Below are 14,279 nucleotides of genomic sequence, written 5' to 3'. Positions count from 1 at the left end.
GTCATTGGTCTAAGGCAGGAAATATAGCAGCTAAGTTGCACACAGCAAGGCCCCACAAATAGCAATGTGATAATGACCAGATCATCTGTTTTAATGATGTTGGTTGAGGGATAAATGCTGGCCAGGATACCAGGGATAACTCCCTTCCTATTCCTTGAAATAGTGCCTTTGGATCTTTCACGTCCACTACAGACCTCAGTTTATTGTCTCATCTGAAAGACACGACCTCTAACAATGCAGCACTCCCTCAGTAATTATATTATCCATAATTATAAACAGGTAGAGCAATTTAAAGTACACTTTAATAGCTGTATACATCTTTAAAAATAAAAGCACACAAACATCCACCACCAAGAAGTTAAGGAACAGCAGTGTCATAGCGAACACCACCACCTTTGAGTTCCCTTCCAAGTCGCACACCTTCCTGACTTGGATATATAATGGTCATTCGTTAAATGCCACTGGACAATATCCTAGAGTTCCCTACCAAGTATCATTGTGGGAATATCGTCAGCACAAGAACTGCTGCAGTGCATGGAGAAGAATTTGCACCTGCCTTCTCAAGACAACTAAGGCTAGCCATTAAATGTGGCCCTGCCAGTGTCGCCCACATCCCGAGACCAAGAAAAAGGCTACAACAAAAGTGCACAAACCTCTCCCTACTTAAATCAATTAAAAAGAGCTACAACAATAATACACCAACCTCTGCCTGGGTACAGTGAAGAGTGCTCGGACCAATTTTCTTCGATTAGCTTTTGTGTTCATGTTCATGCAGAAATCCATTGCAGCCTGAGCAAAAAGAAATTTTTTAAAATTATTGATTTGAAAGTTTTTCAATTCAGCTGTCAAAATCATCAACTTTGGATGGTCTCTACTTATAATTTAAGCGCAAAATTTTGAGACTTAGATTTTTTTTAAAGCAATGGGGCCTTTGTATCAAAAGATCGGACTATCTTCATACATGTAACTGTCCATAAAATGAATGTAAAACCTGCCTGACATTTGTAGGAAAGAGTTGAGCTGTTACCCAAAGATCAAATGGATTATTTATAAAGTTTCATAGTCCAGGTAACTTGTGAATGCTTGTATCTATTGACAGCTGTATCATTAATCTCTCAGACCAATAACTATTTAAAAAGTTTACACTTTCCGAAAACCCCCTATTTTCCAATAAAAAAACTGCTTCATTACTGGCCTGACTCTTTCATTAACATCAAGAAGAATTTCACCCACAATATTATTTACTGGACCACAATAAAAGTTTTATAACTGTTCTGTGCTTAATCATCAAGAATTGTTAAGAACAGAATGCAGATTATAGATGAATCCTTTAGGAGCCAATGGTAGCATTTGAAATTGGTTACATTTTTTTCTCCCATTAATTAAGCAAACTCAGCAAACAATGGAAAGCTACATAATTCTTTGTACACCTCTTTCCAATCGTTAACAAATTAGCATAAGGAACTATCGAAAAATCAGTTTTTTGGGCAACACACAGGAATGCCAACAGTGAGATACAAAAGCAACAATTCCAAGCGAACGGTCATAAACTCAGCAAATTCTGATGACAGAAAAACCACAGTGGCACAGATGGATTGTAAAGACAACAGTAAAATAGGATCTGAGTATATTTGGGACTGCAAAAAAGACTTTGGGCTTCCTTTTGCAGCAAATTGCTATTCCACATACACTACTGAGCAGACTCACTTTAAAGGCAAGGCAAGATGTAGGGTTGAAATAATTTCTGGTTTGAGAAACAGAAATAACGTGCTCTCACAGGGAGAGTATTGTGCTGCACTGAGTGCATAGAGAAATCTCCAGCACCCCAGGGGTGCAATGTGTTTGCATCTTAAAACTTGTTTGTAGCTGCTGGATGGTGCAAGCAAGGCTTCCCCTTACTGCAAATGTACTCTGTGACAATGGGAAGTGACTCAACTGCAGAAAGTGGCACTTGCAACTTCACACTAGCAAGATGATGATGTAACACTTTGTCCAAAAAGGTAGAAAAAGATGAAGATGAACAGGGTAACTATAGGCCAATTGGTTTAGGCCCATCAGTTGTGCATAAACTCATAATCCATCATTTCAGATGCAATTAGTAAATGTTTATAATTTCATGTGTTAGTTAAGAATCATGTTTGATAACTTTGAGAAAATGATCTATTGGACAAATAAAGGCAAAATGGATTTTCAAAAGGAATTTGTTAAGGGGTCCCACAAAATTCAGTTGTATGGCATTGAAAGAAATACTTAGAAAATTGGTTAATGGACAGGGAACAAAGAATTAAGATCAATGAGGTTACCTGAAGAATGACTACAAGTCATGTACCCCAGTGATCAGAGCTAGGTCCATTTTCATTTTCAGTATTTACAGATAGCAGATAACTGAGCAAAGAAATGAAATATTGAGACTCCTTCCAAAAAACAGAGAATATGGATAGTTTAGAGGAATCATAAATTTAAAACTATTAAGAGAGCGAGGAGAAATTTCTTCAACACAGTCACTCGCATGCCTTGCCTCAGAGAGTGGCTGAGGCAGTGGCAATTGCATCTTTGAGAGAAAATTTAACAAAGATTTGAAGCAGAGCAATACACAGGACTGCAGCAGGACAGAGAGATTAATTTTGGTAAAAGCAAAATACTGCGGATGCTGGAAATCTGAAACAAAAACAAAAATAGCTGGAAAAACTCAGCAGGTCTGACAGCATCTGTGGAGAGGAAGACAGAGTTAACGTTTCGAGTCCGTATGACTCTTCATCAGAACTCTGATGAAGAGTCAGACGGACTCGAGGTTAATTTTGGATTCCTCGAGCTGCGAAGGAAATTCTACAATTTCCATATGGTTAACAGCAGTTAAATGAAGTCATGTACACAGAAAAGGTAGCTACACAAATTTCACAGGAATTTCAATCTGAAACAGGACTCTAAATGTACCTTGTCTATCAGGTCACGATTGACACAGTTAGGTAGCTGCTGTAGAAAAGCATCCACTATCAATTTCAGATGAGAACCAGTGCTGGTTTCCTCTTCATCTTGTTCTGCAATATAAATACCATATATCAGCTGGGGGATAAAGGCATTTTCACACTTAAAAATGGGACTGGGGAAGACATGATAAAAAGAATTATTGAGGCAGTTTCAGCTACATATTAGTAAAGCACATTTCAATATTTTGCTTTTTTTTCTTGGAAGTTATAAGTAAAACTTCTACCCCAGTTACTGCCAACTAAGAGCACAAGCAGACAATCTGCTCCAGTCCTCTACAATAACGTCTGACCCAGCCAAGAGATCCATGGCCACAGGTCAAATTGCATCTTCTCAATGTAACTCCATAGCAGTTCATTTGAGACTGACAACTGTGTTGGATGATCAGTCAGCCTCACAGTTTTGCTTCACTATGAGATTAAATTTATCTGTTCCATAACATTGCACCACTGCACCATTAAACAAAAGTTGTTCCTTTTGCAGGTCGTGGGAAGGATCATTGGGTAGCAGGACATGGCTTCATGCTCAAGATTATCTGTTGGTTTCCAATCTTGGCTCCACGGCTCAAGGAGTTAGAGAGAATGCTTCTTTATGGATGCAGAATAACAGACTATCAGTCAATGTAAATTAGTCCCATTCAATTCCTTTCCACTCAGCATTAGCAGAGGCTGGGAAGCAAATTTATGCCGTTCACTGGAAAAGAAGCAATTAAAGCAGAGGCGGGATCAAGAATGTAAGAATATTGGTAGGTTCAATCTGTCAGCTCACAAACTGCTTTAGTAAGTAGTGGCTGCAGGAGTTTCCAGTATCCTTCAGAACAAGAATATCCAGTTTTGGCCAGTCAGACAATGCTGAACACCTGTCAGCACAATTCCATACCCAGGAAATATTACTTTTAGTGAGCTAAGCATCTTGACATACGTGGAACTCCATCACAAAAGAATTTAAGAAATAGGAGTAGGCCATTCGGCCCTTCAAGCCTGCCCCGCCATTCAATAAGATCATGGCTGATCTGTCCCAGGGTTCAACTCTTTCGTGCCAGCTCCTCATAGCCCTCAACTCCCCGATATTTCAAAAATCTATCTACCCCCTCTTTAAATACTTTCAATGATCTAGCCTCCACAACTCTCTGGGATAGAGAATTCCAGACATTCACTACCCTCTGAGAGAAGAAATTCCTTTGCATCTTTGCACGTTGTCAGGCTTAAAAGTGGACAAATCTCCAGGTCTGGATGATTTGTGTCCCAGACTGCTGAGGGAGGCAAGGGAGGAGGTCGCAGGGGCTCTGACCCAAATTTTTAATTCCTCTCTGGCCATGGGGGAGGTGCCAGAGGACTGGAGAACAGCTAATGTGGTTCTGCTATTTATGAAGGGTTGTAGAGATAAGCCAGGAAACTACAGGCCAGTGAGTCTCATGTCAGTAGTAGGGAAACTACTGGAGAAAATTCTGAAGGAGAGAATCTATCTCCACTTGGCGAGGCAAGGTTTGATCAGGGATAGTCAGCATGGCTTTGTCAGAGGGAGGTCACGTCTAACAAATTTGATTGAATTTTTTGAGGAGGTGACCAGGTGTGTAGATGAGAGTAGTGCAGTTGATGTAGTTTATATGGATTTCAGCAAAGCCTTTGACAAGGTCCCACATGGGAGACTTTTAAAGAAGGCAAAGGGACATGGGATACAGGGTAATTTGATAAGGTGGATTCAAAATTGGCTTAGTTGTAGGAGACAGAGGGTGTTGACAGAAGGATGCTTTAGTGACTGGAAACCAGTGTCCAGTGGCGTACCACAGGGATCTGTGCTGGGTCCCCTATTATTTGTCATTTATATAAACGACGTAGATGACTATGTGTGAAGTATGATTAGTAAGTTTGCGGATGACACAAAGATTGGCCAGGTGGTTAACAGTGAGGTTGAGTGTCTTGGGCTACAGGAAGATATAGACGGGATGGTCAAATGGGCAGATAAGTGGCAGATGGAATTTAACCCTGAAAAGTGTGAGGTGATACACTTTGGAAGGAGTAATTTGACAAGGAAGTATTCAATGAACGTCATGACACTGGGAAGTTCTGAGGAACAAAGGGACCTTGGAGTGTGTGTCCATAGATCTCTGAAGGCGGAGGGGCATGTTAGTGGGGTGGTGAAAAAGGCACATGGGGCACTTGCCTTTATCAGTCGAGGCAATGATTACAAAAGGATGGAAGGTCATGTTGGAGTTGTACAGAACTTTGGTGAGGCCACAGCTGGATACTGTGTGCAGTTCTGGTTGCCACATTATAGGAGGGAGGAGATTGCATTGGAGGGGGTGCAGAGGAGATTCACCAGGATGCTGCCTGGGATGAAACATTTAAGTTATGAAGAGAGGTTAGATAGACTTGGGTTGTTTTCATTGGAGCAGAGAAGACTGAGGGGTGACCTGATCGAGGTGTACAAGATTATGAGAGGCATGGACAGGGTGGAAGGGGAGCAGCTGTTCCCCTTAGTTGAAGGGTCAGTCACAAGGGGACATAAGTTCAAGGTAAGGGGCAGGAGGTTTAGGGGGGGTATGTGAAGAAAAACCTTTTTACCCAGAGGATGGTGACGGTCTGGAATGCACTGCTGGGAGGGTGGTGGAGGCGGGTTGCCTCACATCCTTTAAAAAGTACCTGGATGAGCACTTGGCACGTCATAACATTCAAGGCTATGGGCTAAGTGCTGGTGAATGCGATTAGGTAGCTAGGTCAGGTGTTTCTCACGTGTCGGTGCAGATCCTATGAACCGAAGGGCCTCTTCTGCACTGTGATTGAGTTTTAAATGAGTGGTCCCCTTATTCTGTAACTATGTCCCCTAGTTCGAGATTCCCCCACTAGTGGAAACATCTTCCCAACATCTACCTTGTCAAGCCCCCTCAGAATCTTATACATTTCAATAAAATCAACCCTCATTCTTCTAAACTCTAATGAATGAAGGCTTAACCTGTTTATCCATTCTTGGTAAGTCAACCCCTTCATCCCAGGAGTCAGCCTAGTGAATCTCTTTTGAGCTGCCTCCAAAGCCAGTATATCCTTTCTTAAATACGGGGACAAAAACTGTACACAGTACTCCAGGTGTGGCCTCACCAACACCCTGTACAGTTGTAACAAGACTTCCCTATTTTTAAACTCCAACCCCCTAGCAATACAGGCCAAAATTCCATTTGCCTTTTTAATTACTTGCTGCACCTGCATGCTAATCTTTTGTGTTTCATGCACAAGAACACCCAGATCCCTCTGTGCTGCATTTTCTTTGGAGTCTCTCTCCATTTAAACAATAGTCTGCCCTTTGATTCTTCCTACCAAAGTACATGACCTCACACTTTCCTATAAAAACTGCCAAGTTTTTGCCTCACGCAACCTACCTATATTCCCTTGCAGATTCCTTATGTCCTCATCACAACATGACCTCCCACCTATTTTTGTATCATCAGCAAATTTGAATACATTACACTCTGCCCCCTCCTCCAAGTCATTAATATAGATGGTAAATAATTGAGGCCCTAGGACTGATCCTTTTGGCACTCCACTAGTTACGTCTTTCCAACCTGAAAAAGACCCATTAATCCGGACTCCCTGTCTTCTGTGTGTTAATCAATCCTTAATCCATGCTAATACATTACCCCCAATGCCATCTTGTGCAATAACCTTTTATGTGGTGTCTTATCGAACGTCTTCTGGAAATCCAAATGCACTACATCTACCAGTTCCCCTTTATCAACTCTGCTTGTTATATCCTCAAAGAACTCTAGCAAATTTGTCAAACGTGATTTCCCTTTCACAAAACCATGTTGACTCTGTTTAATTGTGTTAAGCTTTTCTAAATGTCCTGCTATTTCTTCCTTAATAGGCTCCAGCATAATGGGCAGATGTTAGGCTGACTGGCCTAGAGTTGCCTGCTTTTTGTCACCCTCCCTTCTTGAACAGGGGCGTCACATTAGTGGTTTTCTAATCCACTGGGACTCTCCCGGAATCCAGTGAGTTCTGGAATATTTCAACCAATGCCTCCACTACCTCTGCAGCCACTTCCTTTAAAATCCTTGGATGCAGGCCATCGGGTCCTGGTGACTTGTCTGCCTTTAGCCTAATTAGTTTGTCAAATACTTTGCCCCTTGTGTTAGAGACTGTTACAAGATCTTTCCTCCCATTAGCTCCTTGTTTTGTGTGATATCTTTGGGGTGTTTATAGTGTCCTCCACCATGAAGACCGATGCAAAATATTGGTTTAAAGTGTGTTGCTTGCATTCAGATAAACAGCCTTAAGCTTTGACATTTGACCACTATTCAGGTTCTAATTTCCATTGCACCCTTCTGCTTATATTTTCTGCTCCTTCCTGTCACACTTTGATTATCGTTCGCCTCTTCACTATCCTGCACCTCTGCTCTATTGTTTCTTTTTGATTTTTTAAATTTCCCTTCAATTGAACTCTCCCCCTCACTAATTAGTTTAAAATCCTATCTACAACCCAAGTCATGATGGATAAGTCTTCAAAGCATACATGCAAGTTCTCGGGCTACTCATCCAAACAAGACCAAACTACCTATTAAGACATTGGCTTGCCTGGTTACCGAGGGCCAAATGGGAGGAATTCTAGCTCACAGTACCAGTTCTACAGCCCCAGCTACAATTAGTAAGCCAGATAAGCTGGTCAATCATTAACAGTGGCCTGGCACAGATATAAATTTGTAGAGTCTGTCACAAAGGAAAGGCTTCAATCCAATCCAGATGCGCCATCCCAGAGTCACCTCAGCCCCAAAGGAACATCTCACTTTTGTTCAGCCTGCTCCAGAAGAAGAACAGTCAATAGACAAGCTAAAGCTCTCAGCAGATAGCAAGAACCACCAACAGCAGCATGCAGGGAAAGGGTGGGGATAGCATGAGAACTCGCCATTAAACGTGTAATTGTATTACTTTTATTCTCCTGACTATAACAAAGACATACTGTATACACCAACAAATGTGAGTTCCACCAACTGGACAGGCAAGGCCCCAAAGCAACTGATTGCCTCTTTTCAACACAGTCACAATACAGCTGTCATTTCAAGACAGAGTTTCCCTGCAAGGCATTGACAGGTTTGACATTCAATGTCATGTACCATGATTACTGATTACCAACTCCAGGTGAAGAGCTATAGCAAAGAACTGCACCCACTGGTTCAGAGTGCTCAACAAGTCAGTGTAGGCTTGGAGCAACCACAACCCTCTTTTGTCAGAAACCCACATATATCTCACATTTGAGCATGCAGTTTTATTCTGCACATGAGCATTTATGTTTACTGTACCCTACAGGCATATGATGGGGAGGACACAAACCATTCTGACAGCAAAGAAACTCCACCCTGACACCCACTAATCTAACCTTATAGAGTCGTCAGCACTGTGCTGTACCAGGGTTTCTGAGGCACCAAATGGGGCTGATACACGCTTTACAATGACTGACTGGTCATGGCTTGATTTCCTATCCTGACTGTACTTGTTTACCTTGTTCTGAACAATGTAGAATATACGTGCAGCCACTCCTGACAGGTGCAATTCCTGAACAGATGGGTGTTTGCTAATTAATAGCACTGTGTTTAGGTCACAAATATTTTATTCAACATTTATTTTAAAGGGCAGTGCTTAAAATCATTATCAGGCTGTGCGCAGACTTGCTACCCAATTATCAAAATATTTAGTTTTAAGATAAAAACAGAAAATTCTGGAAGTACTCAACAGGTCAGGTAGCATCTGTGGGGAAAGAAAGAGTTAACATTTCACTTCGATGACCTTTCATCAGAATAGTTTGAGCTGGGATAAAATGAACTAGAAAAATGACCCAGGTTCTGGAGCTTTAGATTACTTTGGAATAGCAGAAAACACATAGCAGCATCTGTCCACAATGTTATAATGGGATTTTGATACACAGAGGCTTCATCAGAACCTAGCATCTGGAAGAAACCAGGTTGCTGATATCTCGCTAAACATTTACAATACAATCAACAGTGAGAATCTACTTCCACTATTACATTAATATTTTCAAACTCCATTCATAGAGAAAGGGCGAGGGTAAAATATTTTAAATATATAAAAAGAACCAAAACAAGTTTAGTATAAAATCTCTCTGAACTACCTTATTGAAACATACCATATCCCAACCAACTGGAGTCATTATTATGTCAAGAGTATTAACAAGTAGGCTGTAACTTTTACAGAAAGTTGTTAATTTTCACTACATTTCTAGGTTATCACTTTATTTTAGGCTAGATAGGTGGTGGCACACAATATATCATATTTCTCTGGATCACAAAGGCATTGCCAAATAGGGGCAATACCAGTTCATCCATTTTCACAGGGCCTGCTTTTTGAAAGACTAGTTAAATTAGTTTCGGTGGAGTTTCTGAACCCGTTTCCCATTTAAAATCCAACACAGGCAGGGAGCAAAGGTAGATTGAAAGAAAAGTAGTTTCAAACAAAACCCCCAGCCATCATGTCCTCCAATGTTCCCTGATGTTGCTTGTGTTTTAGTAATCAGCACCACCATGCATGACTTCAGAATTTCCAATGACAAAAAAAAACGCATTCCGTCTGATCAAAATTTAGAATTTCTTTGGGCGAGTGTGTAGACAAATGTCAAATGGTGAAGGAACAATCAACGGCTAGCAACCCTATGCTGTCTAGACAGATAATTCTAAAGAAACTGGATTGTTGGGCCCAATGCTATTTCCCTGTTTCTAAACAATATTTCATTTTACAAATAAGGAAAATATGAAAATGCAAAAGGCAGTCTCGGTAGTTTGTAGGGGTTGGATGCAGCTCAGCCACATATTGGGAGTAGCAGGCCCCACAGTTTAGTTACAGTAGTTAAAAAAATGAGTTACCATGCTCCTCCAGAAGTTTTTGACTAAGGTCTTCTGTTTCTTCTGTTCCTTCTTCCTCTAAAATGTCATCATTAATATCCAGATTCTCCAGCTCCAGCTCCAGCTCCTCTGTAGCAACTAATTCTTTGGAATCTTTTCCATCCTTGGGCTCTTTCCCACCGTCTTTGGAATCTGTTACAAACAGGTGAATTACTGTAAGTAATGATCTATGTGGTGGATTTTGCAAACTTTTAACATAAACCTTTTGTGGTAATACAATTCGAAAACTGGGCATTAAAAAAAGCCCACTTTTTTAAAAAAAAATTATCATTTACAGCATAAAATGGAAAAGATACTCAAACAATCAAAACTACATTCAGATACTGCTAACATTCTGGCTTTTCTTTTCCAAAACACCAACTACATCTCACACAGCAACAAATCATCTTCTTCTCCCTCTTCCTCAAGATGACATCTCAAGTTGGGTACAGCTGCAGACCAACTAACAATCCTTTATAACTTTACCTGTCCTTCACCTATGAACACGTTGTTTAACTGGAGAGTGTTGCAAGTGAGCCAAGTCCAAGATGCATGTGAATCTACCTGCATGTATCTGAAGGGGTACTGGATATCAGTCAGGTATAGAAAACTTGATTCATTTCCCCCCCTTGCCCAATCCTGGAAAATGGGTGCCAACTGCAGAGGTGCACGATCATCAAGGGGAGATTTCGGTCTGAGTGAGGTAGAGACCGAGTGAATATCTTTGGGAATTTGGTTTAAAGTGGGAATTCAGTGCTTAGGGAAAAGAGGTGCTTTAGGTAAGGTTTACTGCAAGAAGTACAACTTAGAATAGAGTGCTGGGAGTTGGGTAATTAAGGGAGTTAGGGAAGGGAGGGAAAGAAGTACTCTTTTGCTTTCTAACTTTCTCAGCCTTCAGCAAGTGGTCGTACTCTCCTACAGGGGAAGAAGCTAGTTATTTGGTGAGTATCTGGTAAGTGACTAAGGTTTATTCTATTCCTAAGGTTCAAAATAGTCTAGCAACTGGTGGTAAAGTTAATAAAATATATAAAAACAAAAGTAAAATATATAATTGATTAAAATAATTAAATAGTTAAGTAGAACATATTAAGGATGTCAGGACAGATGATGTGTCACAGCTGCAGCATGTGGGATTTCCTGGATGCCAGCTTGATCCAGGGCAAACACATCTGCAGTTTAAGTGTGCGAAGTTTGAGCTGCTTCAACTCAGAGTTTATGAGCTGGAGGCTGAATGACGAACACTGCGATGCATCAGGGAGGGAGAAAGTTACCTGGATTCTTTGTACCAGGGGGCAGTCACAGCTTTCAGGATAGGGTCTTCTGATTTGGTCAGGGACGGGAGTGTGTGACTGCGAGTGAGGCAGGTAAGGGGATTCAGGGGACAGGAGTGCAGGAGCCTCAGCCTTTGCAATTGTCCAATAGGTTTGAGGTTTATTCTGTTTGCTTGGATGAGAGCGGGGACTGCAGGTTGGATGAGCTAATTGGCCAATGCACCATGGTACAGGAAGCCATTCAAGTGGGGGGAGCAAAAAGGAATGTAGTGGTGGTTGGGGATAGTATAGTCAGAGGGATTGACACCATTCTCTGCAGCAAAGAGCATGAGTCCAGAAGGCTGTGTTGCCTGCCTGGTGCCAGAGTTCGAGATATCTGCACGGGGCTGGAGAGGAACTTGAAGGGAGGGGGACGACCGAGTCGTCATGGTCCATGTAGGTACTAACGGCATAGGCAAGACAAAGAAGGAGATTCTGCATAGTCAGAAAGAGGACCTAGCTACCAAATTAAGAAGCAGAACCTCAAAGGTCATAATCTCTGGATTATTACTTGAACCATGTGCAAATTGGCCTAGGACAAATCAGATTAGGGAGATCAATGTGTGGCTCAAAAACTGATGTGGGAGAGGTGGGTTCTGGTTTGTGGGGTACTGGCACCAGTACTGGGGAAAGTGGGATCTGTATCGCTGGGATGGTCTATACCCAAACCGTGCTGGCATCGGTGTTCTTGCAAGCTGCATAACTAGGGAAGTAGAGGGGGTTTCAAACTAAATAAAGGGGCAAGGGATCAAATTTGGAAAGATGTGGTAAATCAAAGAGCAGAGACAGGGCAAAGGAAAAAGGTACTATAACGGGAAATGAAAAACAGACCGTGACAGGAAGGGATAGGGAGCACAAATCTAACAATAAATCAACAGATGAAACTAGAGGTTATAAAACGAATAAAAGGATAAAACAAAAAGCTCTGTATCTGAATGCATGTAGCATTTGAAACAAAACAGATGAACTGAGAGCACACATAGGAATAAATAATTATGATTTGATAGCCATTATAGAGGCATGGCTGCAGGAGAACATGGATTGGGACCTGAATATTGAAGGGTACAGGGTATTTGGGAAGGACAGGAAGCGAGGAAAAGGTGGAGGGGTGGCTCTGTTAGTTAATGATGGTATTAGCCCAATAAGAAAGGATGACTGAAGTTCAGGAAACCAGGATGTGGAAACGGTTTGGGTAGAGATAAGAAATGGTAACGGCAAGAAGTCACTTGTGGGAGTTGTGTACAAGGCCCCAAATAGTAACCACATGGTAGGGTGGAGCATAAAGGATGAAACATTTGGAGTTTGTCAGAAAGGCACAGCGATAATCATGGGAGTTTTTAATTTACATATAGACTGGAAAAGTCAGATGGGCAAAGATAGCCTAGATGAGGAGTACATTAAATGTTTTCGGGATAATTTCTTAGAACAGCATGTTCTGGAGCCAACCAGAGAGCAGGCTATACTAGGCCTGGTATTGCGCAATGAGATGGGAGTAGTTAATGATCTCATGGTGAAGGCGTCCCTTGGTAGCAGCAACCACAAAATAATGGAATTTTACATTCAGTTTGAGAGAGAGAGGAGTGGGTCCGAGACTATGTTTTTAATCTTAAATAAGAGCAATTATGAGAGCATAAAAGCTGAGCTAGTTAAAGTGAATTGGCAAATTAGGTCAATAGAGGTGCAGTGGCTAATATTTAAGGGGATATTTCAGAATGCACAGAATAGATACATTCCAACAAGTAAGAAAAAGTCCTAGACAGACACACCATCAGTGGTTAACTAGAAAGGTTAAAGATAGTATCAAACTTAAGAGAAAAAGCATATAATTGTGCAAAGACAGGTGACAGGTCAGAAGATTAGACAGAATATAAGGAACAGAAAAGAATGACTAAAAGGCAAATAAGGAGTGAAAAATTACAGTATGAGAGAAATCTAGCCTGAAATATAAGAACGGATAATAAAAGTTTTTATAAATATTTTAAAAAGAAATGAGTTAACAAAGTGAGCATTGGTCCTATAGAAAGTGAGTCTGGAGAATTGGTAATGGAAAACAAGGAGACAGCCGGTGAATTGCAAATTGATGAATTTGCATCAGTTTTCACTATAGAGGACACAGGTAACATCCCAGAAGCAGCTAAAAACCAGAAAAGGGAAGTGGGGGAGGAAATCAGGAAAATTACAGTCACCAGGGAAGTGGTATTGAGTAAACTGTTGGAGCTGTGGGCTGACAAGAGCCCGCTCCTGATGGACTTCATCCTGGGGTCTTAAAAGAAGTGTCTGGTGAGATAGTTGATGCATTGGTTTTAATTTTCCAAAACTCCCTAGGTTCGGGGAAGGTTCCATTAGATTGGAAGATAGCAAATGTAACTCCATTATTCAAAAAGGGAGGGAGGCAGAAAGTGGGAAACTGCAGGCCAGGTAGCTTAACATCTGTTGTAGGGAAAATGTTAGAAACTGTTAAGAAGCTATAGCAGGGCACATGGATAAGCTCAAGGTAATCAGGCAGAATCAACATGGTTTTGCGTAAGAGAAATCATGTTTAACCAATTTATTGGAGTTCTTTGAGGAAGTAACATGTGCTGCGGATCAAGGGGAACTGGTGGATGAACTGTACTTAGATTTTCAGAAGGCATTTGATAAGTGCCATATGAAAGGTTATTGCAGGAAAAAAAAGCTCATGGTAGAGGGGGTAACATATTGGCATGGATAGAAGATTGGTTGGCTAACAGGGAGCAGAGAATAGGCATAAATGGGTCTTTTTCAGGTTGGCAAGATGTAATGAGTGGTGTGCCACATGGATCAGTGCTAGGGTCTCAACTGTTTACAATTTATATAAATGACTTGGATGAAGGGATGGATGGGATGGTTGCCAAATTTGCTGATGACACAAAGGTAGGGAGGAAACTAAGTTGTGAAGAGGATGTAAGGAGGCTCCAAAAAGACATAGAAAGGTTAAGTGAGTGGGCAAAGATCTGGCAAATGGGAGTATAATGTGGGAAAATGTGAAATTGTTCATTTTGGCAGGGAGAATAAAAGAGAAGCATATTATCCATCATCTAAATGGTGAGAGATTGCAGAGCTCTGAGGTGCAGAGGGGTCTA

At 41.2% G+C, this 14,279-nt stretch overlaps 1 protein-coding gene across 1 annotated transcript in view; it reads right to left on the bottom strand.

Moving 5' to 3' along the window:
* The window catches only part of upf2 (UPF2 regulator of nonsense mediated mRNA decay), a 137,977-nt gene that overhangs the window by 92,935 nt on the left and 30,763 nt on the right, over positions 1 to 14,279 (bottom strand). The window contains exons 8-10 of the mRNA XM_078552963.1: positions 9,851 to 10,021; positions 2,935 to 3,038; positions 704 to 789 (exon numbers count right to left, since the gene is read on the bottom strand). Coding sequence (XP_078409089.1) covers positions 704 to 789; positions 2,935 to 3,038; positions 9,851 to 10,021 — 361 coding nt within the window. The remainder of the gene's footprint in view (positions 1 to 703; positions 790 to 2,934; positions 3,039 to 9,850; positions 10,022 to 14,279) is intronic.

Source organism: Cetorhinus maximus, chromosome 12 (assembly GCF_964194155.1).
Source record: "Cetorhinus maximus chromosome 12, sCetMax3.hap1.1, whole genome shotgun sequence".
Lineage (NCBI taxonomy): Eukaryota > Metazoa > Chordata > Chondrichthyes > Lamniformes > Cetorhinidae > Cetorhinus > Cetorhinus maximus.
This window is presented reverse-complemented; position numbering and strand designations above follow the sequence as displayed.